This window comes from Lepidochelys kempii, chromosome 5 (genome assembly GCF_965140285.1).
Source record: "Lepidochelys kempii isolate rLepKem1 chromosome 5, rLepKem1.hap1, whole genome shotgun sequence".
Lineage (NCBI taxonomy): Eukaryota > Metazoa > Chordata > Testudines > Cheloniidae > Lepidochelys > Lepidochelys kempii.
In genome coordinates this window covers 65979384-66007356 of record NC_136384.1, presented here as the reverse complement: position 1 = coordinate 66007356, position 27973 = coordinate 65979384, and the positions used below count along the sequence as shown (strand labels likewise).

Sequence of the window (27973 nt, the reverse complement as noted above, 5' to 3'; positions counted from 1 at the left end):
GAAGACAGACAAACAACGATAATTTTAAAAAGTTGGTAGAGAACACTTGGGAACCTGGAACACCTCAGGGAATGCATTTAGGATTCACAGGAGCACATGTGGCATGCGTTAAATTGTAAAAGGTATGTGGAAAAATATTTATATTAAATGAATCAGAATACACAATGTACACAATAAAGTAATTGTGTTTAAATAGAGATTTTTATTAAAAAATTATCCAGTTACAAAAAGTTTGTTGCTGCCTGTTCCCTTTAGAAAGAATTTTTTGAAACTGTTACATAACAGATTCTACACCGTGAATCTAGTCTCACCTTCCAACTTTCAAATGTTTTGCCAACACTGAGTTTTTAAGTACATCTCTTTTGTTTAGATTATCTGACTTGATTTTAATATAGAGTAAGGCCCACCTTTCTCATTTTCAAGGATGATGTTTAAGTCAGCCTTTTACAGCCTTTTTAATAACTGCAGGTTTGGTGATGGTTCTAACAGTTTATACTAAACACTTTCTTCAGGAAGCCACTGCAGTAAAAAAATTGACTAAAAATTCCAAATGGATACAATATTGTAAGTACTACTTCATGACTTTATTCAGAAGCAAAACAAAGTGAGAACTATGCTTTTTCTTTTGTTTTTTTTAACCTGAACCATCTTTTAAGTAAAATGTTTGTTGGAGGTCAATAGCACAGATCTTTATGGCTATTTTCACTTCACTTTTAATGGCAGGACCTTATTACCCTGCCACTGTATTGTGTCAGTTTTAAAATGGTAATTAAAAAAATCTGGAAAAAATCTACACTAAGATGTGATAAATGCTGAAGATTGAAGCCAACTTCTATGAAAAGGGCATGCTATAGGGCCTATGTAGTGAGCTAGAAAGTAATGAGTAACATATTTCATACTTTCAACTTGCATATGTTAAGATAGGCTTCATTAAAATATGGTAGACTGGAGATGAGTTAGCTTTCACCATAGAGTTCAAGAGGTCAACACAAGACGAAGTCAACTCTAACTGATTATTAGTGAAGTATTCAAGTAACTGGCATACGTGATGAACATATTGATCATTAAGTATGACAAGGATAAGTAGCAGTTTTTCTGTTCAGTCATCAGAACTGCAGATTAACTGAAATGGATCCTACATTTTACTTTACTTTTTAATCAAGTGACACTTCAAGAAGATGGTAGCCAACGCCTGTTGTCAGGTACTGTGATTTTATCTAGATTCAGAAGGCTCAGGGAAACAGTGGAGCGCAGCAGCAGGAAGAGGAAGAAGTGGAATGTTAAACTATTGAGAAGTATATGCCATTCAAGATCAGAAAAGTTTGTTTTTATCATATACCATACACAGTCTGATCATTTGAGACATTGGAAAGAATGCAATTTGTCAAAGATTTCCATTTTCACAAGATTTTCTGATGAGTGAATTTTGAAATCATATTTATATAAATGAATAATAAAGGAGGTATTTAAGACTATATCAATGTATCTAGTGATTATGAATATGTTTGGAACTGTGCTTGGTTGAAGTTAGGAAGGACAAATGATTGGACGAAACTGTACACCCCGTATTTGAAATAAAATGAAATTAAGGGATGAAGCAAGGGATTTTTTTTTTTTTAAATAAAAGCAAAACGTACCATTGGTTGGGTGTCGAGCAAATGAGATAGAAAATCTTTTAACAGCAGAACCACGTGTGGTGTCTGAGAAAGAGAAAAACAGGTACCTGAAATTCATAACAGCTACCAAAAGAGGGACACATTTCAAAAAAGGAAAGAAGAAAAAAGATGAAAACGTTAGAATTAAGTGGCATGCAGAAAGGACCAGGGGAAAGGGACAGAGGCCAAAAAGAGGTTAAAATTAGAAAATGTGGCTTCATTGATAACTGCAAGGTATTTAATAAAGTGTATGAAAGAAAAGCAGGATGAGCTGGTGATTTTGGCATACAAAGTTATATCTGGTTAGAGCTGAACATTGAGAAGAGTGAATGTTGGAAAAAATTACATTAATACTGCTCGACCTTAGTGTTAAAAAAGTAAATTAGCACATTTTCTTTAAATGCTGAAGCCTACTGTGAAAGCTATTCTACCCAAGATTACTGAAGCCTAAAACCTATCACTCCTCTATCCACAGCCACACACCCACCAAAAAGGAATCCTAAAATTTTCACTCAGTAATATCAAGCTGGTCTTTTCCTTTTGAGTCCTTGTAAATTCTGCATGCAATGTAATATGTTTCAATTCAATGTCAATACCTAATTATCAAAATCAGAGGCTTAAGTGATGAGCACTTCCAACTACATTTTCACCTCTTCATTGTTCTTAAACTGTACATGCTGAAAATCTTTCCATGTATATTGTCTACACGGTACACCAAATAGAGAAGCCAGGAATAAGGATTAACTGTGTCATTAAACTAATATAACCAAGCTATGGGCAGTAAAGAGGCAGTAGAAAGTCGTACAATTAATTAATGCTAAGACAAAGGATTCTACGATTCCACTGAATCAGTAGCCTAGGGTTCATCTTTAGAACTTCAATGTGTGCACATGGATTTGTGTGTGCATCTGAGAGAGTGTGCACATACCATCTATGCAGCCAGAAGAAGTCAGCTTTTTACGTTGAGTACGAGCATAATCCTGTAGGTTAGGTGCGCTTGAAGAACCCCCGAGTACTGAGGTGCTAAACAGGCCCGCACAGTGAGACCCTGATGGGAGTTAGAGAAAATACATACAACAACCAGGTGCTCTTCCATTCACATTGGGGATGCATGCAGCATGCAAGCACATGGCTCTTACCACACAAAAGGCAGCCTTTGGCAGTGCCTTGAACAGTTCATAATATGCTTATAATGTCACAGTGGTTGTAACTACCATAATTTATTGTAACTTCTACACATTTGACCACCCTCTGCTACATGTGACTAGAGAGGACTGGACTTTAACAAAGGGACTTCATTTCCCGTTGTCAGGTTCGGTAAATAAAAATTACCAGTTAGCATCAACGTAAATAAATAAATGAATAAAAAAGACATGGAAGTTACATGTTTTAGAATCTGCAGTTCTGAAACAAATATAACCTGGCAAATCTTGCTTATTGCTTTCATGGAAATTGACCCCCTTGACATGGCAGTCTGTAACTTCAAGTACTCACACATTTTCCTCAGACTTTTCACAGAAAAATTTCACTTTCCATCACTCATGATTTAACATGAAACAAGTTAACCAAATTATCCATTCTTGTATCGGTATTTCAGCTATTGTCACAGCCAACTATAGAATTTTAAAGCAGAAGTTTCACCAGGTTTAGCTTCACTTCTTTCCTAAAGAAGACCCTTGTATTAAGTAGTCCTCCATGTAAAAACCTGTATACTTTTGTTGCCCAATCATGAACAATTTTACCATTACAAGTGGTTTAACAAGTAATTGATGAAATACCATTCATACACTTAAGTGTGAAGACATTTTGTTTACATAGTCCACCATACTATGAAAATCTCATCCAAATTAAGAAAATGGAAAGAAATTACTCTGTCTAGAATTTGTATTTTCCTTTAATCTTCATTATTATTCTGTAAAGCCAATGTTATTACTTGATGGAGGCCCAGTTCAGATTTCATTGTCTGTATTTCATATACATGGCAGGATATTTAAAAACAGCCACCTACCCACTGATTTATTGCCTTCCAACAGTGGGAAACATTAGTAGCACATGTGATGAATCATGGCTGATATAAATTGGTGCCTGGTCTGTGGCAAAAGCCTTTTCAACAAAGTAATACCTTCAACTATGCACGCAAATGTAACAGCTTCTACAAACTATACTGTGTCACATCGAAGAAGGGTACTATAATTTTAGCAAAAAGTTAGAAAGATTGGCTTCAGTAGTCAAGACTACAAGATGTATACATTTTACTAGGAAAATGTAACAGGAGTAAGAATATCACAACAATAAGACATACAAATAAGTACAAAGCCTTAAATGGAAAGATAGTGGAACTTTTACTTCTAATGTGCAATGTACAGTATTTATGTGTGTGTTTTGTTTAATGTGTCCTGAGTTAGTTATTTCTGAAAACAGTTTTTTGCATTTACAGAAAAAGATACAACTTACAGTAGCACAAGATTTCCTATCTAATGCATAATAACCGTAATGCCTGTTTTATGATAACAGCAGAAGAACATTTCCTGAATTAAAGCAAGTTAAGATGTTATAATTCACAGTTAAAATTAATTATTCTGTCCATTGATAGGAATATTTGAGGGCGGGAATAAGAGGGAGGTGCAAAAACCTCAGTCTCTCATTAGAAACTAAAGTTTCTTGGTGAAGGACAGGAGGCTGGGGTTTCTTTGCACCCACTAGTATCTCTTCAGTTGTCTTAACTGACCACAGGAGAAGACATTTATTTTCGCTTGAGAAGTATTTGTAACAGTTTGCATACTGGGGCTTTTGCTTAATCAAAGAATTCCACAAAAATATTAACATGTCAGTCATAATTTAAAATTAAAAATAACCCTGAGAACTTTCTTTGGTCAGAGTAAAGAATCAGTGAACAGTCTCAATTGTTTTACTGTTCCCTAAGATCCCGTTTCCATTAAAAGAACTTTTTCTGCTGAAATATTGGTCAACTCAGTGGGTTATACTGTCCCAATGAATTAGTAGATACTATTATATTCAAAATACTTTTTGCTCTTGTTTACACAAGAGTTTTAAAAATCCAAGATCATACATCTGTGTGCAAAACAAAAAGCATTGGAAAATCTGCTTACTTGAAACAAAATTTCAATTGCATGTACATACCTAAACCACTCTGCTTTTGTTCCAGAATAGTTCTTGGTGTTCGTAAGTTACTATTGTTCTCTGAGAGGACCTGCATATGGAAAACAGAAAAATAAGAAAAAAATAGAATAGCAGCATGAAGTGTCCACTAAACTTGATATATTGGCCTGCTCCAGACCGACAAGTGTTAATAAGCTGTATGATAAATGTTAGTAGAAATACATAAACGAAATATGAAAGATCATGCAATATCCCCTTGTGAAGGGAGTCCATTTCACATATGAAGTCCTTGCAATGAGGTGGTGCAAAGCGGGCATTCAGAATTAAAAAGAACACAGACCAAGACAGAGATGAAACCACAGACAGTTGAGATAGATTTTACTTTATTTTACCAAATGCACACTCCTAAACTGCTCCTGTATTGAAAGGGGAATGGGAGCGGGGAAGGAAAGACAGACAGGCTGTTGAAGTCACCATACAGTCACTGATCCATGCACGGGCTCTATCAGCATAGCCTTCAGATGCTCACAGCCTTTACTGATACACTCTTTTACCATATACAAGTTCCTTAAATTTCCAAAAAGGAAATGGAAATTATTGAAACTCTTAGAAAAAGAAACGGGCATGGTTAGAACACCATCCATTGTCCTATATACAGACAATATTTTGAATTGAGCAATCTTTAGATCGTCACCGATATTTTGACTGTGTCATTTGTCCTGCTCTTTCCCCAATATTTTGACAAAAGTCTTCAAAATATTGTACAATTCAATGGATGAAGTACTGTGTTTGATTTTTTAATTAGATATCTCCAGATATAGGAGTGAAGGCAAGAATGGTTAGTGCTAGAGTTTGTTTCCTGCTCAGTTAATACCAGGCCACTGAAAATATGATCTATACAAAACAAGTTTTGAATAGTAATATCAGACCCCACATCAATTATTTTAAGTGGCATCGTCTGTCATTTATTTAAAAAAAGTTTCAATTTACCTACCACCAATTAAGCAATGCTGTTTTTAAAGTCTTAAAGGACAACTAAGCCAAAGCTGAAGTCAGTTTCATTAGACAGTAGTCTATGCCTTTTCTGGAGCCTTAATGTTTACAATTCCTGTAAAAAAAAACTAATTCACTGTGGAAATATCTAATTCAGTGAAAATTCTGTGAAAAACATGCATTTGCTTTCTCCTCCTTCCTCCCCCAATATTCTTGGAAGTAACTAGTATTTTTAAAAGTGCATTTTAATGACAAGTGTAAGAATTTACTTGGAATGTAATCCATAACAAGGGATTAGATGTCCTTAAAGACAGTTGGTTGCTGCTTGGAATGCATAATAATGTTTAATGAAGTAAAGTTTAAAAACCTGTTGCCATGAGCCAAAAATACTGGATGTGAAAGCCAATGATTTAGGGGAGACAGGGGAAGAAGTGATTTGTTCCCCTGATCTGCGTCTTCGACGCCCAGTACCCACACCACTGGTGTAATGCAGCCAGGTACCAATACACTCTGGGCTAGACACACTCAGGGGGCTCTCTTCCTGGAAGTGAGAAAGGGGGCAAAAAAACAGCAAATCATGCAAAGTTAGATTCCACAGAGCTAGTGATCAGAAAAAAAATACAGTTTGTTTGCACTCTTTCATATACAGCTTTAAAACTATTAAACAGTAATTAGGAATGATTAACATTTCAAACTACATCTTTTAATCCACTACTTTCACCAAGTTTCTGGTAGACTAAAATTTTACCAATAGCAAGATAGAAGAACAATGGTAGTCAAAAACTGGTCCACAGCTTTAAAAATGAACTGGTAACAGAACACATGTGTTACTCTGAACATACTGTTTAATAGTTTTTCCCCCTTCAGCGTATGGTAAGCTTTTCTATCTGTTATTTAATAGATTTTTCTTTTGCATTTAAAGTACTACCACTTATTTCAAAGAGCCAGAGGATTTTGGAATGGGACTGGAGATTACATGACTGACCCCTGAGGAGTGGCAAGAAGGATTTCTTAACCTTAAAGCACTAAGGAACTTCTGGCGCCAAAGAGTAGAAAGAAATTTCAAGGGACAATGTCAGGCTAAAAAAAGCAATATTCTTCTACCTGTGTTAATACCACCTAGATTAAACAACACTGAACCTTTTTAGAAATATAAATTTGTTTCTCACAATTTATCTTCTTTAGTTTTTCCATTTAATTGTAAGCTCAAGGAAATGAGACTACTCAACTTCATTTCTTTCTCCATGCACTAGTACAATGCAGCCATGTTTGTATTAGACCCTTCTGAAGACTATAACCCACATAAAATTCAAAACTTTAAATTTATTTTACTACAGATTATAAAAATAATAATAAAAAAAAAGACTTAGGTTGAGCCCAAACTACCTGACAGTGTCCCTTTAAATGAATGAACTGGAGTGGAAAGAGTCTTATCTTTAAAAAAAATAATACTAAGGCAATTTAAGATGAAGTCAAACTATACTTTCAAGATACCAATTGGTCAAAATTCTTCAAAGACTGTTTTGCAGATTTCAGTGAGGGCAGACACAAATATATTAGCTCTTCCAATTTACCTTTTTTGCACAAACTTTCACAGCTATATGAGTAAAATCAAAGACTATTATTCAATAGGAAGTAAAAATTTAGAATTTCCATAATAGCTGGATGCTGGAACAGATTCTACTTGAATGTTTTACCTGCTGAAAGTCAAAGTTTAGCAATGCATATCAATAATACCTCTTGAAAGCAGCTTCTGAAAATTTACAGAGAATGAAAATGGTTAAAAATTTGAAATACTATAAAACTGCACGTGAACTTCTCTCTAGGAAGGGAGCTTGCATGATCAGAATGAAAGCCACTTTCAAAAACATTGATATTACTCCTCCATTGCTTATGTTAAAACAGGAAATGCAACCCTGCAATACATTCACAAATATCACCTCTTAATTTTTTTATGTTATATATGGATCATAATAAAACAAAACCATCCGTATTATTCTCCACATGTTGACAGTAACCAAGTTACTTGGAATTCTTACTATTGAGGTACCCATTCTATATAAGCACCTATTCCTGAGACAATATGCAGGGAAAAGGGCATACAGTTCTTTGAGGTTTTAAGCAACTGAGAATAAGGTAGTAAACTGCACATTTTATGTTCTAGTGTCAGGCCAGGTCTACACTATAAACTTACATCGTTGTAACTATGTCCCTCAAAGGTGTGAAAAATCCATACCCCTGAGCAATGCAATTATACCAACCTACTCCCCGGTGCAAACAGCCCCAAACAGGGCTTCTCCCATTGACATAGCTATCATCTCTTGCAGAGGTGGATTAACTACACCAACAGGAGTAGCTCTCCCCTCAGGGTAGGAGCGTCTTCAGGGAAGTGCTAAGGCAGTGCAGCTACACCGGTGCAGCTATGCCACTGTGGTATTTTAAGTGTAAACCTACCCTCAGTGTCACTGAGGTACTAGTGTGCACCAACAGAGTCTTTACTGTTCAGCCATATTAATGGCATACACTGAATCATCACTGACTTGCCCCACTATTGTGATGTTAGAGCACCTTTTATGACAGTTTCTCAACTCCTTGGTGTCATGGCCTCTATACCGAGAGCACAGAAAGTCTTAGGGCACTTATCTGAAGACTCTGGAAAACACACATTCCCTGCCCCTCAAAGCATGCTGCCAATTTGCTCTCTTACCTTCAACCACTGTGCCACTGGAATCAGCTGCTCCCTATGAAAGTTAATTGTAGATGGCGAAATTTTCTTGCAGCCACCTCTCCTTCCCCCACCCCAATCCCCACAAATGAAAAAGCTCAATATTTTGTTTCCATTAGCAGCAGTCTTGTGAGAATGCATATGCAAGCAATGTACGTTAGTCAGCTTGGAGAAGAAAGAGTTGAGACAAAAAAATGTGCATCTTCATTGTCATAGAATAAAAGTCATAAAATAAGATTTGAAATACTAAAGGAAAGAAAAAGAATTTATATGGCCCAACAGCCATATGCCGTTTCTGAAATTCCTTTCAGACAACCATTGCCATGGAGAATTTCCCATGGAATAACAGCACCACTTTGAGAGGAATGACACCATTCTATTTTTGTGTAATCAAAAACAGAATAGTCTTTACTTTTTGTTAGAAGTAAATGAAGAATTCATTTCAGTAGACATGCACCGTGACCGAAACACTTACTTCAACAGAACCAATCTTCCTGGATCTTGGAAGGGGCGACTTTCTGTGTATGTGAATTGGGTCTGACACCATTGGCTTGAATACCACTACTGATCGATCCGTTTCATCCCTTTTAGAAGTATGTGACTCCTCATCACTATCATTTTTATGGCAGGTTTTCTTTGAGCCTTCATTCTACACGTAAAGATATTACCTGTTCAAGTTATCTACATACGTTGTACTATTTGGACATGGAAATCCATTAAGGAAATCAGTTATAGAATAATTTAAGCATTTTTTGTATGTAGTAAAGCATTAATTATAGGCATGAAGTTTGGTGACACAAGGTTCTTAAACCATACAAATACTGTTTTTTATATACCTAGAAAAAGAATTTGCTACTTTAACTCTCTTCTACAACATGTGACAATGTGACCATATCATTGCTTACACCACCATGTCTTCTTACATGTTTCACTGAATATGTAAAGGGTAAAATCCTGGTTCCATTTAAGTCAATGGCAAAACTCCCATAGACTTCAATGGGGGCAGTATTTCACCCACGGAGTCTTAACATTTGTAACACCAAATTGTTTAACTATATAGATGTACACAGATACAAACTGAAAAATATAATCTAGTCTCACTAGCCAATATTCCCCAAAATTCCAATTAATATTTTTTCTTATGCATTTGTCAGAACATTGGAGAAACAGGACTATCTCCAACAACAAATTAGGCAAAACCATAAAAGGTTGCAATTACAAAGGCAGTAAAAACAAATGAGGTGAGTATACACCTTTTATTGAAGTAAAGTATCTATTTGAAATCAGAGGGCCTGAATTATGACTATAAGTGTTACTCATAGTACACTAGTTTATTTTTTTATATGCATACAGTACACACAAAGTTAATTCAAAATCATGCGTTGTTCTTTTTAACTAATTCTCCAGTGATTAACACAAAAGTTATTGGAACATATTCATGAACAGAGAATCCTTGAACTTTTGATCTAAGTATGCCAGAAGTATTACCTCTCGGGAGGCAGGTCTATATCCAAAACCAGCTGGTAAGTTTTTATCCTCTTCACAGCCTTTAGCTCCGGGACTAAAGTGAAGCTCCACATGAAAACGTTCCTCTGAAGAAAGTTCCTAAAGACAATGAATATCTAATCTTTAAAACACGGTTTGAACTAATCATATTTCTGTAGATATTTATCAATTTTATTTACTTACCTTGTTTGGATCCTCATACAGCATGATAACAATCTGGGTCATGTAATTGAGTTCACTGACAATATTGAGATAGTCCATAGCTCGTTTCCACTGTTCCTCTTTTGACTCCTTAAAGAAATGGAAACATTTTGTAACACATTTTAAATAAAAAACCTTTGAAAATAAAATTGAAGTGATTTAAGAGAAAAAGGTGATCTTAACTTATGAATATTTAATTCATATTTTAAAAATAAATTTTACATTCAACCCAAAATGCCCACAGCTCCTCCAAATGAATGAAAATGAAACAAACATTCTAGAAAAACAAACCAAAGACTAGCCCTTCAAGTTCAGATCACATTTAGAACCTTGCATTTGCTGAAATTTTATGGCTGCAGAAATGACTCGAGAATTTTCTGTGAGCCACAGAATGTACCCCTCAACAAGAATGCCCTTCCCTGTAAAAAATAAAAATACTGAATCAAACAGTGATCAATAAACCCATTACTGAGCTCATAGTAAACTTATAATAAGTAGGGCTGTCCAGTAATTACAAAAATTAATCGATTAATCATGTAATTAAAAAAATTAATTGCAATTAATTGCACTGTTAAACAATAACAGAATATAATTTATTTAAATATTTTTGGATGTTTTCTTCATTTTCATATATATATATTGATTTCAATTACAACACAAAATACAAAGTGGACAGTGCTCACTTTATATTTATTTTTATTACAAATATTTGCACTATAAAAAACAAAAGAAATAATATCTTTCAATTCACCTAATACAGGTACTGTAGTCCAATCTCTATCATGAAAATTGAACTTCCAAATGTACAATTACATCCAAAAAAATAACTGCATTCAAAAATAAAACAATGTCAAAACTTTAGAACCTACAAGTCCACTCAGTCCTACTTCACCCAACCACTCGGACAAACAAGTTTGTAAACAAGAAGTGGGCAGCATCATCTCCCACAAATTGTAACCAATGTCACCTGAAAGTTAGAACATGCATTCGCATGGCACTGTTGTAGCCGGCATCGCAAGATATTTACGTGCCAGATGTGCTAAAGATTCACATGCCCATTCATGCTTCAACCACTATTCCAGAGGACATGCATCCATTTTGATGATGGGTTCTGCTCAATAACAATGCAAAGCAGAGCGGACTGACATGTTCATTTTCATCATCTGAGTCAGATGACACCAGCAGAAGATTGATTTTCTTTTCTGGTGGTTTGGGTTCTGTAATTTCGGCATCGGGGTGTGGCTCTTAAGACTTCTGAAAAAGCATGCTCCATACCTTGTCCCTCTCAGATTTTGGACGGCACTTCAGATTCTTAAACCATGAGTTGAGTGCTGTAGCTATTTTTAGAAATCTCAGATTGGTATGTTTTGTGTTTTTTCAAATCTGCTGTGAAAGTGTTCTTAAAACGAACTTGTGATGGGTCCTCACCCGAGACTGCTATAACATGAAATAAGCAGCAGAATGCGAGGAAAACAGAACAGGAGGATATACAATTCTCCCCCAAGGAGTTCAGTCACAAATTTAACGCTTTTTTTTTTTTTTTTTTTTAAATAAGTATCAGCAGCAGCATGGAGGCATGTTCTGGAATAGTGGCCAAAGCATGAAGGGGCATATGAATGTTTAGCACGTCTGGCACATAATGTTTAGCATATCTGCAATGTCAGCTACAAAAAGGGCCAGGCGAAAGCCTGTTTTCACTTTCAGGTGATATTGTAAATAAGACGCAGGCAGCATTATCTCCCATAAATGTAAACAAACTTGTTTCTCTTAGTGATTGGCTGAACAAGAAGAGTGGACTTGTAGACTCTGAAGTTTTACATTGTTTTGTTTTTGAGTGCAGTTATGTAACAGAAAAAAATCTACTTTGTAAGTTGTACTTTCATGATAAAGAGATTGAACTACAGTACTTGTATGAGATGAATTGAAAAATATGATTTTTTGTTTCACTGTGCAATATTTGTAATAAAAATAATATAAAGTGAGCACTATAAACTTTGTATTCTGTGTTGTAATTGAAATCAATATATTTGAAAATGTAGAAAAACATCCAAAAATATTTAATAAATTTCAACCGGTATTCTATTGTTTAACAGCGCAATTAAAAGTGTGATTAATCGCGATTAATTTTTTTAATTGCGATTAATTTTTTGAGTTATTCATGTGAGTTAACTGCGATTGACAGCTCTACTAACAAGTAGTACAAATTCCACCAGAAAATAAAATCCCTTCTGCTCTGCACCACTGGGCAGAGCAGGAGAAACATGCTGATTAGTGCACCCTTATTCTGCCAAGGCTCAGGCAGAGCCAACAGAAGGAGAGGTTACTCACGTTGCACAGTAACTGGAGTTCTTTGAGATGTATCTCTGTGGATGTTCCACTTCAAGTGTACCTGCGCCCCGCACCTTTGATCATATATTTTTGACAGCAGTGCCCATCTGGTCCACACATACAACCCATGCATCCTCGTGCCCCACACCGAGGCTTTATGGAGCTGTGCAGGCAAACCACCCTCAGGTCCTTCTCCACCAGAGAATCCCTTAAGGGCAATACTGAAGAAAAGGGGAAGGAGGGCACGTAGCAGAGCACCCTTTCTTTTTTCATATAGCAGCTCTGTGGGGCCTCCACTTCAGGTGGCTTCTAAACAGTATCCCCTTAAAGAGGTGGAAGGTTCGAAGCACAGTCCAATACAGAAGAGAGAACTGCATTGGCCACAGCTGCATTTGATCTTGCCAGGGGCACCAGAGCGTAATGATTAGAAAAGGTATGAACAGAGGATCAAGTTGCTGCTCTACAGATGTCTACAAGATGTACATCCTTAAGGAAGGATGTAGATCAGGGGTCTCAAACTCGCGGCCCGTGAACCTCCCCGCAGGGCTCCAGCAATTTTGGGCTGGGTCTCTCCTTTGTCCACACCTGCCGCCCCTGGGCGCTCCCTCCCCCACAGGTGATTTAAAACAGTTCAGTGCCCCGGCAGCGCAGCAGAGCTGAGCGGCGTCTACTGCTCGCTCCATGTGTCTGCCGGCCACTCCATGTGCTTCCCCGCGCTGCCCCCGCCCCAAGTGCCCCTGCAGCCAATGGAAAGCTGCAGGGGCTGGGGCAGCAGCGCTCAGAGGCCACCTGGCCCACCCTGCCTTGGAGCTCCAGGTAAGCACCACACACCCTGACCCCCTCCCAGAGCCTGCACCCTCACCCCCTTCCTGCCCTCAAACTCCCTCACAGAGCCTGCACCCCCTCCCCACACCCCCCAAACTCCCTCACAGAGCCTACACCCCTTCTCTCACACCCTCTCCCACCTCCAAATTCTCTCCCAGAGCCTGAACTCCCTCCCCCACCCAGAGGCTGCAACCCCACCCCCCTCCTCCTGCACCCCCACTCTCTGCCCCAGCCCAGAGCCTGCCCCCAGCACCCAAACTCCATCCCAGACCCCCTCCCTCACCCAAACTCCCTCCCAGAGCCCAACCTCTCACCCCTTCTGCACCCAGATTCCCTCCCAGAGCCTGCACTGCAATTCCCTACCCCAGACCACCTCCCCAACCCAAACTCTGTCCCAGAGCCCTAGGCAGGTGGGAGGAGGAGTTTTGGGCAGCATGAGTGACATTATTGGCCCGCTGGGAGGATTTGAGGATGGGCACTGGCCCTAAAGTAAATTGAGTTTGAGACCCCGGATGTAGATAATGCTCTTGTAGAATGTGTTATCACTCCTGAAGGGGGTTGGACATGAGCTCTGTCGAAACAAGTCTTAATACAACCCGAGATTCACATAGACAACCACTGTTTCAAAATTACCATTTTAGTTTCTGTCCGCAACGGATACAAATAGTCTAAGAGATTTTCTAAATGGTTTAGTCCTGTCTAGGTAGAATGCAAATGCCCGTCTCACATCTAGAGGCTTCTTGACTAGTCCGAAGTAGTTTTGGGAAGAAAGCCAGAAGATGAATGCTTTGATTAATGGGGAATTCCGAGGACATTTGAGGTAAGAATCTTAAATAGGCCCATAACACTGCCTCTTCAGAAAAATACTATAAATCAATTCTCCCACCATTCAGGCAAAAGTGATCACTACCAGAAAGGCTGTCTTCAAAGATAAATCTAATAATGAACACCTAGCTAGTGGTTCAAACAGACACTTCATAAAGCCACTGAGAACAGGTTCTGGTCCCAGCTACGAGTAGGGTCTCTGATTTGTGGGGAGCTATTTGACAGACCTTGCAGGAATCTTGCTGTAGAGAGGTGAGTGAATAGAGAACCCCACCCCCCGCAGCTCTCAGTGGCAATGGTTCGCCATTCCCGGCCAACAGGAGCTGTGGGGGGCCGTGCCTGTGGATGGTTAATGTCAGCAAAATGTCTCACGACCCACAATCAGATTGCTCTGGTTGCCTACCACTGACCTATGAGAACCACCAAGCTGAGAATATCATGTGAAGGACTCTGCAGTTCAGTTCTCATTCATAATTTAGAAAGAAATGTCTGCCATGGTGTTTTGAATAACTAGGTAGTAAGAAGCCGAGATGACTATGTGGTTCATTATGCACCAATTACAGAGTTTTATTGCTTCAGCAAAGACAGATGGGGAACATGTTCCTCTCTGACACTTGATACAGAATCATAGAAGATTAAAGTTGGAAGAGGCCTCAGGAGGTCATCTAATTCAACCCTCTGCTCAAAGCAGGACCAGTCCCAACTAAATCATCCCAGCCAGGGCTTTGTCAAGCCAGGCCTTAAAAACCTCTGACGATGGAGATTCCACCTGCCCACAGGTAACCCATTCCAGTACTTCACCACCCTCCTAGTTAAATAGTGTTTCCTAATATCCAACATAGACCTCCCCCACTGCAATTTAAGACCACTGCTCCTTGTTTGTTATCTGCCACTTTGAACAGCCTAGCTCCATCGTCTTTGGAACCTCACTTCAGGTTGCTGAATGCTGCTATCAAATCCCCCTTCACTCTTCTCTTCTGCAGATTAAATAAGCCTAGTTCCCTCCTTTCTGTAGTGGGGGGGGGGGGCGCCAAACTGGACACAATACTCCAGACGTGGCCTCACCAGTGCCAAATAGAGGGGAATAATCACGTCCCTTGGTCTGCTAGCTCTGTCCCTTACTAATGCAGCCCAGTATGCTGTTAGTTTTGTTGGCAACAAGGGCACATTGTTGACTCATATTCAGCTTCTCGCCCACTGTAATCCCCAGGTCCTTTTCTGCAGAACTGCCACTTAGCCAGTGGATCCCCAGCCTGTAGCGGTGCATGGGATTCTTCCGTCCTAAGTGCAGGGCTCTGCACTTTCCTTGTTGAACCTCATCAGATTTCTTTGGGCCCAATCCTTCAATTTGTTTAGGTCACTCTGGACCCTATCCCTACCCTCCAGCCTACCTATCTCTCACCTTAGTTTAGTGTCATCTGCGAACTTGCTGAGGGTGCAATCCATCCCAGCATCCAGATAATTAAGGAAGATGTTGAACAAAACCAGCCTTAGGATGGACCCTTGGGACATTCTGCTTGATATCGGCTGCCAACTAGACATCGAGCCCTTGATCATTACATGTTGAGCCCAATGACCTAGCCAGCTTTCTATCCACCTTATAGTCCATTCATCCAGTCCATACTTTTTAAACTTGCTGGCAAGAATACTGTGGGAGACTGTATTAAAAGCTTTGGTAAAGTCAAGATATATCATGTCCACTGCTTTCCCCATATCCAAGAGCCAGTTATTTCATCATAGAAGGCAACCAGGTTGGTCAGGCATGACTTGCCCTTGGTGAATCCATGTTGGCTGCTCCTGATCACCTTCCTCTCCTCTAACTGCTTCAAAATGGATTCCTTGAGGACCTGCTCCATGATTTTTCCAAGGACTGAGGTGAGGCTGATCAGTCTGTAGGTTCCCTGGATTCTCCTTCTTCCCTTTTTTAAAGATGGGCACTATATTTGCCTTTTTCTAATTGTCCGGGACCTCCCCCAATCACATCAGCCAAGTCTCTCATCACCCTCGGATGCATTAGTCTGGACCCATGGACTTGTGCATGTCCTGCTTTACTAAACAGTCCTTAACCTGTTCTTTCACCACTGAGGGCTGCTCACCTTCTCCCCAGTGCTGCCTGTGAAGACCAAAGCAAAAAAAAGCATTCAATACTTCAGCTTTTTCTACATCTGTCACTAGGTTGCCTTCCTCTTTCAGTAAGGGTCCCACACTTTCTTCTTCTTGTTGCTCACATACCTGTAGAAACCCTTCCTGTTACCCTTCATATCCCTTGCTAGCTGCAATTCCAATTGTGCTTTGGTGTTCCTGATTACACCCCTGCATGCTCGAGCAATATCTTTATACTCCTCCCTAGTCATCTGTCAAAGTTTTCCCTTCCTGTAAACTTCTTTTTTGTGTTTAAGATCACTGAAGATTTCTCTGTTAAGCCAAGCTGGTCGCCTGCCATATTTGCTATTCTTTCTGCACATCGGGATGGTTTGTTCGTGCACCCTCAATAAGGCTTCTTTAAAATACAGCCAGCTCTCCTGGACTCCTTTCCCCCTCTTATTAGCCTCCCAGGGGATCCTGCCCATCAGGTCCCTGAGGGAGTCAGTGTCTGCTTTTCTGAAGTCCAGGGTCCATATTCTGCTGCTCTCCTTCCCTTCTTTTGTCAGGATCCTGAACTCGACCACCTCATGGTCACTGCTGCCCATGTTGCCACCCACTTCTACCTCCCCAACCAATTCTTCCCTGTTTGTGAGCAGCAGGTCAAGAGGAGCATGGCCCCTAGTTGATTCCTCCAGCACTTGCACTAGGAAGTGGTCCTCAACACTCTCAAAAAACTTCCTGGATTGTCTGTGCACTGCTGTATTGTTCTCCCAGCAGATGTCAGAGTGACTGAAGTCCCGCATGAGAACCAGGGCCTGTGATCTGGAAACTTCTGTTAGTTGTTTGAAGAAAGTCTTGTCTACTTCATCCTCCTGGTCCATAGCAGACGCTCACCATGACATCAGCCTTGTTGCTCTCGCCTCTAAACTTAACCCAAAGACTCAACTGGCACTCAATATAATACGCTCACATCACGTTGTCTGTCATTATCTTTACTGACTTCAATCTGATTAGAGGTAGAACGCATAGGCAAACATTTTTGCCTGCTCTCAGGTCTTGCTCAGGTTCTTCCACCAGTTAAGTGAATGTAGAACTTATTGGGGAACACACAGTAACCTGCCTAGATTATGTTTGTGGGGTTGGCACATCCATGTAAACCTTGGATATGTAACCTGGCATGCTGCACTACATAGAAATATGTGTATATGCATCACAGCAGCTGAAGGCAATCTCTTACTGTAAGTTGAGCGCTGCCCTGAATTCTTGAGATAAGATTCACTAGTGCAAGAAATCTGCTAGTTGCTAGGTATGCTCTGCCTGTCAATGCATCCAGAAAGCCCCTACAAAATCTAGACACTATAGTGGAGTCAAAATGGACTTTTTGATATTGATTTGAAGGCCTAGGCTATAAAACCGAGAACATGTGATCTTTACTAACTCCAGCACTTCCCAATAGAATCTGTTCTTTTTCAGCCAACCGTTTAAATACAGGAAAATGATTATGCCCAAATGACAAAGGTTGGCAACAACTACTGCCAGCATCTTTGAGAACATCCTTTGTGCTAAAGATAGTCCAAAAGGAAGCACCTTGTGTTGATTGTTCATTGTTGATCTGGCAATGAAGAAACCTCCTATGTAATAGGCAAACAGCATCATGAAAACATGTGTCTAGTTCGCGATTCTTGACCTACAAATCTCCTAATTCGAATGACCAAATTATTCTGCCAGGGTCACCATCCTGAATTTTTGTTGTTTTAAATATCTGTTTAGAGACCTGTGGTCCAAAACTGGTCTCCACACTCCCTTTTTTGGGGGAATATCTGAATGAAATCCACTTCCTCCATGTTGCATAGGAATGGGTTCTATTGCTCCTAAATTTAGAAGTGAGGTCACTTCTTGTTCTAGTACTTGACCACCAGAAGGATCCCTAAAGAGGGACAGGGATGGATAGGAGGGATAATCTTGAAATGGATAGCGCAACCAGAAGTTATGGATTCCAAAACCCATTTGTCCGATGTTATATGCTCGCATGCATCCTGAAAAAGGGAGAGGTGGCATCCGAAAAGAGGGAGGGGGTAGGATGTTGCAGCTGGAAAGCCACTTCAACTGGGAACGGTTCAGACTCTTGACCAAATCATCAAAATTGTCACTTGGAGGTCATGGACGGTTGAGAAAATGTAGTTATAGCTGATGGGACTTGCAGCCGGAAAGTTTGAGCTTCTTATGGTCCTTGCTGTATGGGCTGGACTTGAGCTATGTTGCCTACCTCGTTCATTAACGCATCTACTACTTGGGAGTTCAGAGCTGGGTGAGAGAACAGAAACTCTGATTCTCCATCAGGAACATAATAGTTTTTATCAACTCTGTTGGAGGTAGGCAGTGTTGTAGCTAGGGTTTGCCAAACAGTCTTAGAGGGCTCCATAAGAGCTTCATTCACTTGAATGGCAATTCTCATCAATGACAACGTGTGTAAGATGTCTAGGAGCTTATGGTGGGACTCCTGAATCTCCTCTAAGGCAGGGGTTCTCAATATTTTTCTTTCTGAGGCCCAGCCAATATGCTTAAAAACTCCAGAGCCCACATGTGGAACAACTGTTTTTCTAAATATAAAAGCCAGGGTCAGAGTTAGGGAGTAGCAACCAGGGCAATTGCTCATGGCCCCACGCCACAGGGGGCTCCATGAAGCTAAGCTGCTCAGGCTTCAGACCCGCCACGGCAGAGCTCTGGCTTTGGCTTTCTGCCCTAGGCCCCAGCAAATTTAGTGCCGACTAATTGGCGAACCCCCTGAAACCTGCTCGGTTGAGAACTGCTGCTCTAAGGGAATCTAAAGCATGTCAGCAACTTGTGTCATCAGTTCCTGAAATGGTCTGAAGTCATCTTCCACAGAAGGTGGTGGAGGCATGACAGCTTCATCTGGTGATGAAGAGGAAACATTCATAAGAGGTGTTACCTCCCTGTCTGCCCTTGTTCCTCAAAGGTCTCTTCGTCTGGCATGGTTGGTTGTAAAGGGGGTTAAGGAGAATGGGTCCTTCTCTGTTCCCTCTGGTGGTGTGAAGACCTCATCACAAATTTCTGGTGACAGAACATCCACGGATCCCAGAAAGGCCACTGAGGGGCGCCAAAAGGCATAGGTTGAGGCATCTGTGTTTCTGCCAGGAGGGTGTTCATTTGAGGTCTATCCTCTTGCAAAACATCAGGGCAGGAGGGATAGTGATGAGTTCTAGAATAGACAGGGGAACACTGCACAGAGATCTGAGAATCTGAAGCATCCTATTCCACATACTCCAGAGTATGGTGGGAAGTTGTTCAGCTTGAAAGACAACGAGGGCAAGCATGGTTCCTATGTGATACAGGGGGTGGTGACTGAGCAGCTGTTGACACTGACAAACCCCAGCACTCATTAATAGGGGAGACTCTGGCTCTGAAGAGCAGAGTCCTTAGGTACCTGAACTCTTGAATTACTGATAGTAGAGACTGGTCTGGGAGAAAGCCTGAAGTATGGTTTCTGTATCAATGTAATTGGCACTGAGAGCCTGGCCTGGGACTGTGTCAGTCCCAATTCCCTTGGTACCATATGAGATTTGGCAGTCTTTGGTACAGTTGACTTCCTTGATATTGGTACTGAGTGTTGTTCTAGGACAGGCTTATAACTCTTTCCACCTACGTCTCTGCCAGTTCGGATCCAGGTACCCAAACTCGATACCAAGTCTGTCTTAGACTGAGTTTTCTTCTTTGCCTTTGCAGTACCAGCATCACTCTAAGCCTGCATGGAACTCCCCTTGGGACCTGAGGTCTCTGTAGCTCTCTCGTGCTTTGGTGACTGAGATTCTCTTGGAGATTTACTCCCTACCTCCTCCTATTTAGAGGCAGATGAGGACTTTGCTACTGTAGAAGTACTTGATGTTGCAGTACCTCCTATCTTTCTAGTGGTCTCTGTTGACTGAAGTCTTGGCATGGACGGGGCACTATTGGTACTGGGAGATCTATGTACGGGGGGCGGGGGGGAGGTCCTCTGCCCTTGGCTCTGAAGCTGAATGTAAGGCTTGCTCTATCGTTAGAAGTTCAATCTTGATTTCCCTATTTTTTTCAGGATCTACTTTTGAAGGATGTGCAGATCTTGCACTTACTAGGCATATGGGTATCACCCAAACAGCCAAGGCACTGGGGATGGCCATCACTGATTAGAATAGCCTCGTGGCATGAGACACCCATCTTGAATCCCAGGGAACTCAGCATTCCCAAGGAAAAAATTACAAAATAAAAGATAACCCGAAAGAAGACGAAGTTCTAAACGAAGAATAAAAAGATTTTAAAAACAATTTTAAGGGAAAGAACAAGAGAAGGAAAGTAACTAACTATCTATCCAAATGCTGAACAGAGAAGAGGCAAAAGTTGCAGAATCTGTCTCGGGCCAAAGGCAGTTAGTTGAGAAGGAATTGAGAGTTGTTTGTCTGCACAGCCCCATGTAGTCTCGGTGCAGGACACAAGGAATGAATGGGCTAAATGGGCATCATTACCAAAAATATCTGATCAAAGGCACAGGAGCCCTTGAAGTAAAAAATCCATAGTCCTCCCCACAAGATGAGTGCCAATCTCGGTACCCACAGTGTTCCATGAATGGCCGCCAGTGTGGATCAGGCGATGGAAAATGGGAGGAGGATGATCCCAACCTAGAAGTAAAGGAGTACCGGGCTCCAGGGGAGAAAGGTCTGAGTAACTGACTCGTCCATACACCAGAACGAAGAGGGAACTGGTGGCAACGGTGGAAATGCTGTCGCTGGCACTGAGTACACCTTTGTTGTTTCTGGCACCGGAAGTGGTGTCAACCCCGAAGTTGGCAGCGGCACCAACGTGACTGTGGCAAAGTGGAGGGCGGCGAGTGCTGCCACAGTAACATTGGCTGAGCCAACAGCAGGGGTGCTGAAGACGTTCTCTACGCTAAGGACGTCCCTTGTGCTGAGCCTGGCATTGGTTCCTGCTTCCACTGACTATGGAAGGGAAACACCAGGGTGCGGTGCTGACAGAACCCCAGGTTCAGCAGCTCGCCTAGCCAAGGAGCCTATAAATGACACAGCAATGGCAAAGTCCTGGGCCAACGGAGAGGTTGAGACAAAAAGGCAGAGGAGATCCGTTGTTGCTGGATACGCTGCTGACACAGAAACAGCCAGTGCTGGCACTGCCCTCGTTGGTACCAGACTCAACAAACGCCCCATGTCCGAACTGGGGTCGACAGTAAGGGGTCTCTCACTTCCTTGTGCAGTACTAGAAAGTGGTTGACGGGACCTGATCCATCCCATGTACCAACATTCACATCATGCCAATCTGCATTCTTTCTGAAAGGGACAGATGAGTCTCCACACGATTTGGAGTAACCTTGATGGTCTTACGTGTGGTCTTTTCTTCAGTGCAGTTGAGGAGGAGTGACTCCTGTGTCTCTTTGGAAAGGTGCCAGCTCCAGAACGCAAAGTAGCAGCACTCTCAGAACCCAAGGGTGACATCCAATCCAACGTAAGTCTTGGTGCTGAAGCAGGCCACGTGGCCTGTTCAAGCAAGTGCTGATTTAGACGAAGATCTCTCACCACCACTCCTTGGCATGGGCTTTGCCTAAGCACAGCAAGCACCGTGTACAGTGATCATTCCTCCACATGACAGTATTTAAACCATGGTGAAGGCATCACCAGTGAAATGTTTAAACTAAAGCTAATTAACACTATACTAAGGGTACTAGTTAACTATTTCCAACTAGAAAAAGTCACTCAGAAATAGAGAGGTTGTGAGGTTAGGAGCCACACAGAGCTGCAAACTCCAGCCATGGGCGGTAGGAAAGAACTGAGGGGGGTTGGGGCAGCGCCACCTGATATAGCCGGGGCTATAGTTACGAGACACGAGCACTGCCCATCTACAAGTACTGGTAGGCAAAGTTATCCTGCTCTGGTGCATTGGGCGTGCACACACCTACGTAGAATATATGGCTGCATCTTCTCAAAGAATAAGAATTTGTGTTTCCCCCTAATCTCTCTTCTCTACCTCTATTTTACCATCGCCCAGACTCATATTAGTGCAGGATCCAATTCTTACTCAGCAATCATTCTCTTGGTACCACATCCTTTTGAGTTAGGTTTTATGCTCTTCAGGATTTGTGTCCACAAGAAAAATATTTAACTGCTTGTAAAATTCTAAACACTGCTATGATGCTGCATAAATAAGATGCTATTGCCAGATATGACAAAGACCATGTTACTCTTTCAAATAAAAAGTGTACATTAGTTTTATGATTTGTGGTGCAGATGTGAGAATTTGACACTAAGTGTAAAACATTAATTTTTCTGCCTATCTTACCAATAACCTGGGAGGAGAAATTATTCTTCTTAAGTTCCAGGGACAGAACTTTGGAAAGTGTCCTGCTTGATTTCTGATGAGGCAGCTACCAGGTGTAGGGTGTTTAAGCTAAGTGAAATATATTCATGTGTTGCATATTAGACACCACCAAGTTAGTTTTAAGGACCAATTGTAAACAATTTTGGAGATGGACAGTACTGCTCAGCTTCTCAGAGAAGAATTTCAACCTACTTACAAGAAATTCTTAAAAGGTATTTTGCATTACTGCTTGATCGGAATATAAATATGGTCTTTTCTGAGCATGACGAATTTAGAGCTCAAATGTTAGCAAATACACTAATATTTACTAACTTCCATAAAAAAACCAAGGTAATGCTAAACGTTTTCCATCTTGTTTTCTGCTAAGAAAAAAATCTATATGGCAAAGATTAGTGTTATGCACACAAGTCATATTGCCAAACATATTACAAAATCAATATGTTTAATAAAATAGATTGTGATTTTCAAGGTAGCCTAAGGAAGTTAGGCACTCAACTCCCATTTAAGGTTAGTGGAATTTGGTCCCATAGGTTCTTCAGAAAATACCAGCAGCAGCGTTTGCTCTAACAGGAAAATGACCAACTTACGTCACATAAGGCACCATAACGAAGAGTTGATAATAAGGAGTGGACATGACTCTCACTTGTGAAATATAACCGAGTACGAACATGACGTTCAGGAGACATAACACCTCTGGAGTATCTGAAATCAAAATATAGGGGGAAAAAAGAAAGACATTAAAATATGCCCATATTAGAAAACTTACTACCATCTTACTATAAATCGTTTGAAGTAAGCATAGCTTTATAAGTACGTGGTTCTCTATCGAGGTTGCGGGAACGTTTAAGTACTGAAGACAATTGGCAGCATACATGTATTGAAAAATACTGAACTTACAGAGGGTGAAGCTTGTTTACAGTGTCGTCATCCTGAGTCCTCTGAAGGTCAGAACGAATTTTCCTAACTAGAGGTGTGCAGTAGCCTTTGGCAATCTCTAGTTTCTCAGCCTTGGAAATACCATATTCCTGGACAGAAAGAAATTAAGTTTTTGACACAAAACTATAAAGAACACTGAAGTGAATTTTGAATTCAAGACTCATAACTGAAAAACAGTAGCTAGCTATCTGCCACTTCCTGTGGCTGAAAAACATGGATTTTAAGTGTCTGAACATGGACAAAGAAATTGCACTGGAAATGTACGAAGTATGAATGGAAAAAATGTTTCCTTTGGTGGCAGCAGAAAAGTACCAAGCTCCTTCATACCAGGATGAATCTGATTTTTGAAAGAAGGTTCTCTTTTGTGGCCTAACTGAAATAAGGAGGCATTCTATTTTTTCATTTGACCTCCAACAGTTGCAAGAAATGTACTTCCCTTTTCACTTCTGAAGGCAGTCAAATATAATCTGAAAACAACAGTAAGAAATCTCCATTAACATCAGAATGATACTCTTGGTGGTAATTTTGGGCACTTAGAATATTCACTTTAAAACTCTCTTTCAAGAGTCTCCTGCTCAATGAAATAGACAATCTTACATGGCTGGTGATGTTCCCCAACACCATAGCAGAACTTCTGGTTACTGTGGAAAGCAAGGTAAAGGCCTTTTTTCTTTGTATGTTATGTTGGTTTGTCAATTTTTTTTTAAGGGAGTATTCTTATTTTATATGTACTGTTTCCTCATTGCTCCAAATAACCTATTTAAAAAAAAACCTTTGCAAATCCCTATAATATGGCATTTACCTGATGAGCCTGTCTTTCTCTCTCTCCCTCCCCACACTGTCATTAGGACAGGTCCAGTGGTACTCTAATTCCCTTCCTACGCCCAGAAGTGATATTTTGTAATCAGTAACACAACCAGCATACTGAGTGTAACTGTGTTATACCCAGCCTAACTGATTCTGGACTTCGGGTGACCTAAAAGACAAACAATTTGAAGTCCATACTATGCAGGACTTCCCTCCCACCTTTGCCATGTTGAGTACTCAGCATACTACAAAAGTAAATGGAGTCCTCTCTTCTATTTGTAGATCACCTTTAAACCCACTAAATGCAAAGCCTGACATGTAGTTTAATTTCCACTGAATTTTCTTCATGTAAAAATATATTGAATAGTAATGGTAATCTGCCTCAGTTCCAGTTGTTACCATCAATTAAATAAAACCAATCCACTTGCATCCCTCTCTAGGCACCATCTATTTCAGTGAGTAATTCAATTCTTAAATAATTTTTTTCATAAAACAGACACAAATTCTATTGGTAAATATATTCTGAATTTAAGAACATCTTATCTGTGTCAAATATTGCTATACAGACTATAAATAGCCTTACTAAACCGGGTATTCATTTTCAGCATTAACCCAAAGAACCAACACAAGCAAATCAGGTTGCTGAATGAGCAAAGGAGGAGGTTACTCATCCTGTGCAGTAACTGATGTTCGAGCTGAGTGTCCTTGTGGGTGCTCCACTCAAGGTGTTGGTGCGTCCCTGCACCTTCGCTTGGAGATTTTTACAGCGGTACTTGTGGCGGTCGCATACACGCAGAGCCTGCCCCCCCACTCTGAGTGTACCTTAATAGTACGCGTGCGCGACCAGTCTCCTCAGCTCCTTCTCTACAACGGAGGCTACCCCAACTCTGAAGAAGAGGGGAGTAGGGGGGGTAGTGGAGCACCCACAGGACACTCATCTCGAAGAGCATCAGTTACTACACCAGGGGGGAGTAACCTCCTCTTCGAGAGAAATGTCCCTGTGAGTCCTCCACTTCAGGTGACTGAAAAGCAGTGTATCTCAAGGAGGTAGGGACTTTGGATTTGGTAGGAATGCAGTAGATAATACAGCTCTGCCTAATCGTGTATCAGAGAGACGTCCTTGAGTAAGGGCGTAGTGCTTAACAAATGTGTGTTCAGAAGACCAAGTGGCCGATTTACAGATGTCAGCCAGGGGAACTTTGCGTAGAAAAGCCACGGAGCTAGCCACAGATCTAGTGGAGTGAGTTCTGATGCCGGCTGAAGGCGTCACTTTCTTTATCTGATAGCAGTCAGATACAGTCAGAAATCCAGTTTGAAAGTCTCTGGGTAGAAATAGGTGTCCCTTTGGAATGCTCCGCAATGGAGACAAAGTCTAGAAAAGTTCCTAAAGTTCTATCCAAATAGAAAGACAAAGGCCTTTGTACATCTAACGTATGCATGGTGGAGTCAAAAGAGTTTGCATGTGGTTTGGGAAAGAAAGTTGGTAGGTGTATCGGCTCATTGATGTGGAATGCACCTTTGAAAGGAATTTGGGACGTAATCAGAGGGTAACCTTGTCCTTAAAAAATAGTGTATACGGTGGGTCTACCATGAGAACTGCTATTTCTCCTGCCCGTCTGGCGAGGTGATTGCCACTAAGAATGCTGTTTTCATAGAGAGGTGTAAAAGGGAGCAAGTGGCTAGGTGCTCGAATGGATGTTGAGTTAAGCAGGATAAAACTAAGTGAAGGTCCCACGGAGGAGTAGGAGGTTTAATGTCTGGGTATAGGGATTGGAGTCCTTTGAGAAAACACTTGGTGATTGGATGAGCAAAAACAGAGGTATCATCAATCTTATTATGAAAAGTTGTAATAGCAGCTAAGTGGACTTCGATGGAGCTGAAAAAGGCCCGATTGCTTGAGGTCTAATAGGTAGTCAAGTATAAGTGGAAGAGGTGCAGAAGTAGGAAGAGCACCATTAGTTGAGCACCATTGTTTGAATCGCTTCCACTTTCGGAGACAGGTGATGCGAGTAGATTGTGTTCTGCTATGTAGGAGCACTCTTTGAACCTGCTCAGAGCATGCTAGTTCGTTTTGGGAGAACCATATAGGAACCAAGCTTTAAGGTGAAGCATGGACACGTTGGGGTGAAGAAATCGACAGTGTTGCTATGATAGGAGGTTCAGAGTGAGGGGCTACGAGATTGGTGGGCGGATTGATATTCTGGTGAGGAATGGAAACCACGGTTGTCCAGGCCACGACGGGGCAATCAGACCATGGCACAGTCTGTCTGTATCTTTATTAGAACTCTGTGGAGAACACGTATCAGAGGAAAAGCATATAGCAAGTCCTGGTGCCATGGGATTATGAACGCATCTCCCAGGGAATGTTTGCCCAGTCCCTCTCTGGAGGGAAATTCGGGACATTTCATGTTTTTCGCAGCTGCGAAAAGGTCTATAGTTGGGTAGCCCCATATGTGGAATATGTTGTGGATGATCGTCTCGTTTATCTCCCATTCGTGATCCCAGGGAAAGCGTCTGCTTAATTTGTCCGCTGTGGTATTCACAACTCTGGGAAGATAGGCGGCTCATATCCGAATGTTGTTCGCAAGGCACCAATTCCAGAGCTTCATGGCTTCTGTGCCAAGCGAGTGAGAGCGAGCCCCTCCCTGCCTGTTTACACAGAACATGCAGGTGATGTTGTCTGTCATTATCCATACATGTTGCTTCTGGATTAATGAGAGGAAGTGACAGAAGGCGTTGTGTATGGCTCGAAGTTCTAGGACATATATGTGCAGGGAGGTTTTGGTTGAAGACCATAGCCCCTGGGCTGTGTGGTGGGACATGAGTGCACCCCACCCTGTGAGGGATGCATCGGTAGTCATGAGGGATGGAGCATCCTAGAGAAAGGGGACTCCAGAGCAAAGGTTGGAGGGAACTGTCCACCATAGGAGAGAGTCTTTGACTCTGAAAGGTATGGATAGAGGCTTGTTTAGAGAGTGCACATTTGGTCTGTAAACTGTGGCAAACCAAACTTGGAAGCACCTCATGTATAGTCGTGCGTTTTGGACCACGAAAGAGCACGAGGCCATGTGACCTAGTAGTTGTAGACAGTCTCAAGTGGTGACCTGAGGACTGTTGCGAAGTTTCGCTGCCAATAGTTTTATGGTGTTGAAGCGATCGGGCGGGAGAGATGCTATTTCCATCTGGAAATCGAGGTGTGCTCCTATGAACTCCAGATGCTGGGTAAGAGATAATGTGGATTTGTTTTTATTTGTAGGCCGAGGGATAGGAAACAATCAACGGTGAGCTGCGTGAATCGAAGCCGTTTGTCATGTGTTGAGACTTTGAGGAGACAAATCGTTGAGGTAAGGAAATATTATGACCCCTTGTTTCCTGCGGTAGGCAGAGACTACAGCTAGGAGCTTGTGAAAAAATGCGGGGAGTGGATAGGCCCAGGGGTAGCACCCTGTATTGAAAATGTGTTGAGCTGAGGGTAAAACGAAGGAAACGTCTGTGGGCCGGATGTACGGTCACATGAAAATAGGCATCCTGTAGGTCGAGGGCTGAAAACCAATCACCCTGCTCCAGTGCTGGGATTATGGTGGTGAGG

The 27973-nt window shown here is 41.2% G+C and overlaps 1 protein-coding gene across 8 annotated transcripts in view; it reads right to left on the bottom strand.

Moving 5' to 3' along the window:
- PPIP5K2 (diphosphoinositol pentakisphosphate kinase 2) overlaps positions 1–27973 on the bottom strand; it is a 99136-nt gene that overhangs the window by 11113 nt on the left and 60050 nt on the right. For 4 of the 8 annotated variants that reach the window (XM_073344611.1, XM_073344610.2, XM_073344612.2 and 1 more), the window contains exons 20-28: positions 23539–23666; positions 23229–23343; positions 10183–10290; positions 9982–10098; positions 8969–9142; positions 6136–6309; positions 4797–4866; positions 2584–2703; positions 1638–1700 (exon numbers count right to left, since the gene is read on the bottom strand). In XM_073344611.1, coding sequence (XP_073200712.1) covers positions 1638–1700; positions 2584–2703; positions 4797–4866; positions 6136–6309; positions 8969–9142; positions 9982–10098; positions 10183–10290; positions 23229–23343; positions 23539–23666 — 1069 coding nt within the window. Of the gene's footprint in view, positions 1–1637; positions 1701–2583; positions 2704–4796; positions 4867–6135; positions 6310–7357; positions 7522–8968; positions 9143–9981; positions 10099–10182; positions 10291–23228; positions 23344–23538; positions 23667–27973 lie in introns of those variants that run through there. The other 4 variants (XM_073344614.2, XM_073344616.2, XM_073344617.2 and 1 more) reach the window with 4 other exon arrangements.